Genomic DNA, 3,124 nt, shown 5'->3' with positions numbered 1-3,124 from the left:
GTGTTGCAACCACTGATGTTGGCATAGGTAAAGATGGCTCACCTAAGGTAAACAATTGAGCATCAGGAGTATATGAAATGCAGTCACAGTACTCCTAATACTTCTACATTAGACAGTATAACACATACTCCAAGTATGGAAATGCACGCCATCGTGTGGCAATTGTCTCATCATCAGGATGATTATTATTAGTCCATCTTAGAAATCATTCAACATCATGAAACTTTTTTTTTTATGTGAAAATTGTTTCTTAATGGGGGTGGGGTATCTAGAAAGTGGGTATTTTCAGAACCCTACTGATGTCCTAACTCCATTTTTATAGGCCAACTTTGAGCGAGGTATGGAACTCCATGCGAAAGTAACAGTGTTTGCTGAGGGCTGCCATGGTCATCTTGCAAAACAACTGTACAAGAAATTTGACCTACGAGCAAACTGTGACCCTCAGACCTATGCAATTGGTATTAAGGAGGTACGTGCCATTTCATTTAATTTATTTTGTCTCGGTAAAATACATAAAAACAACAACTAGTTACAATACAACACAGTAAAAGCATAAAATATCAGAAACAGGCCGATAAAGGATTCCTAAAAGTGAACCTAATCACTATCAACTAGGTCTCATAGCAGTGGGGTATCTAGAAGTCTTGAAATGGGGGTGCTGATAGCAGGGGCGCGAAGGTGATGTGGAGGGGCCTCGATGATCGATTGAGGGGCCCTAATTCGCAAGATAAGGTGAATTTAGGTGATTTTTAACTACTTGACCGTGATTTTTGGGGGAGCGACTGAGGGGGGGGGGGCGTGAGTAATCTTTGGAGGGGCGTGCGACTGTCACCTAGTGCGCTATTCCGAAAATACCAATACAAATTTGCCGTTCTGGCCGCTTCTTTTGTGTGTGCTGATACTATGATAATTGGATGGAAATAAGAATGTTTTGATTATATTTATGATTCATGATATCTTGTTTTGTATATTATAGTCTGTTTTTAGTTTATTTCCTTCACTTATGTTGATGTTAAGTGTCTCAAGGTTGTGACAATGAGAGCCGCTATATAAATCCGGAATTATTATTATTATTACAATATTATTATTTACGGTGCTATGTAGCAAGACTACTGAATATTCTTTTATATGCTTTAACGGCTGCCACCTACAAGACTACTGAATATTCTTTTATATGCTTTAACGGCTGCCACCTACAAGCTTTTTTCTAGATAGCTCCACTATTTGTGAGCACAAAAGTCAGTTATATGAGTGAAGGTATCTGGTATTTAAATCTTTAAGCATCTTTATATTTATATATAATATGGTTTTTATTATTAAGAAAAATCATTGATACCTTAAAAATGAAGTACTGTATATACTCGTGTATAAGACTAGTCTTAAATTAGTAAATTACAATCCAAAAATGAGGTTGTCTTATACACACAACATACAAAATTTAGATTTTTAAAATCATGTTCGCCTTATGTGTCCGTAACATGCAAATTTACTACTGCATTGTAGCTATTAAATGTTAGTATGAATGAACCCAAATACGGGGAAGTACGATTTCGATGAAATTTAAAAACTCATAAAATGGTATTACTTGGAAGATTAGCCTTGCATTTGACTCCATTTTTAGCTAGCTAGACACAGTATCAGGACCACAAGAAATAGAAAATAAGTATAAATTCCGACCATGAAACCGGGGATCGTCTTATACACCCAACATACTAAATTCAGCCGATCATCTTCTCAAACTCAGGGATCGTCTTATCCGCGAGTATATACAGTAGTATCATGAAGACAGATTTACAAGGCAAATCTACAATTTTTTAAATATGATGATTTTACTTTTAATTAATAATTCAGTGACTTTTGCCTTATACTTCCTGTATTTTTATTTTGTTTAGCTTTGGGAGATTGATCCCGCTAAGCACGAGCCTGGCAGAGTTGAACATACTGTTGGTTGGCCATTGGTAATTCTAATTCATATTCTTTCATAACATTAATGATGACATGAAAAAGATATAGTTTCAACAGAAAATATTGAAATTATTAGCACATTAGTTCAGTATTCTACAAGTTTATATTGTCCATATAGAATTAATTTTAAAGAATATTTGTAAACATAATAATATTTATTTATAATAATAAATCAAAATATCAATTATTGGTTTATTGTATGACAGGATTTTAAAACCTATGGAGGTTCATTCTTGTACCATCTTGATGAAGGTTCTCCATTGGTGGCTGTAGGTTTTGTGGTTGGCTTAGATTACACCAATCCATATCTTAGCCCTTACAGAGAGTTCCAAAGGTATAAGCATCATCCAGCAATAAGATCAACCTTTGAAGGTGGTAAAAGGATAGCATATGGTGCTAGAGCTCTCAATGAGGGCGGCCTCCAAGTAAGTATCATGTTGATTTTAGATAACAATGATATATGATAAATATAGGTGCCAGTGGCGTGGAGTTAAATAGCTTGGTGGTTAAGATGCTTGCATTCCAATTCCTGTCAGTGCTGCAGGATTTTTCCTCACGACCAAACTCCACTGTATAAACCTCATATTGAGATTTAGTTTGTGTTAAGCATCGTGTGTGTATGTTTGTCTTGTCAAAGGGATTATTACCTACAGGATAGTGATGTATTCGCTATTGACAATCCTTGGTGCATGAGTTGTGTGCCTAAATAAATTATAATAAAAATAATAATAATATTTTATGAGGAAATAATAAAATGTGACATCAAATAAACCAGTATTCCATGTGCTCTTTCATGTTAACATTTGTTGTTATTACTAATAATTACTTATTTGTATAGTGAGTGTAGCTAGTGTCACATGGTCTTTAGGTGTGACTTAGCCGCACGACGGTAACTAACGGATGTCATAATTTATTCAGCTTGCGTTGCGAAGTATGTTAATTTCAGGATTTTACGTGCTCGACATATGTTATGGGTTTGCGCATGCGTATTTTGATTTGTTAACAAAAAGGGCAGAGCTATCGCGCTGCATGTTGGGTACAAACATTAAGGTTAACGTCGTACGGCCAAAACTAAATAATAAATACTGTAGAACCTTACTGTAGGCACTTGTTTTTCAAAGGCTCTGTAATTCACTAAAGTTTGTTATTCCTGATTCAG

General features: G+C 35.3%; 1 protein-coding gene across 1 annotated transcript; it reads left to right on the top strand.

Moving 5' to 3' along the window:
- Positions 1 to 6: 6 nt before the first annotated feature.
- LOC117118325 (electron transfer flavoprotein-ubiquinone oxidoreductase, mitochondrial-like) lies at positions 7 to 2,444 on the top strand. The gene is made up of 4 exons (XM_033262890.1): positions 7 to 47; positions 323 to 469; positions 1,893 to 1,958; positions 2,172 to 2,444. Exons 2-4 carry the CDS (start codon positions 341 to 343, stop codon positions 2,427 to 2,429), a joined length of 453 nt encoding a protein of 150 aa, XP_033118781.1. The 5' UTR covers positions 7 to 47; positions 323 to 340; the 3' UTR covers positions 2,430 to 2,444.
- The last annotated feature ends 680 nt before the right edge of the window (positions 2,445 to 3,124 follow it).

This window comes from Anneissia japonica, unplaced genomic scaffold (genome assembly GCF_011630105.1).
Source record: "Anneissia japonica isolate Jap-2015-1 unplaced genomic scaffold, ASM1163010v1 scaffold27214_len3127_cov227, whole genome shotgun sequence".
In the NCBI taxonomy this organism is placed as follows: domain Eukaryota; kingdom Metazoa; phylum Echinodermata; class Crinoidea; order Comatulida; family Comatulidae; genus Anneissia; species Anneissia japonica.
This window is presented reverse-complemented; position numbering and strand designations above follow the sequence as displayed.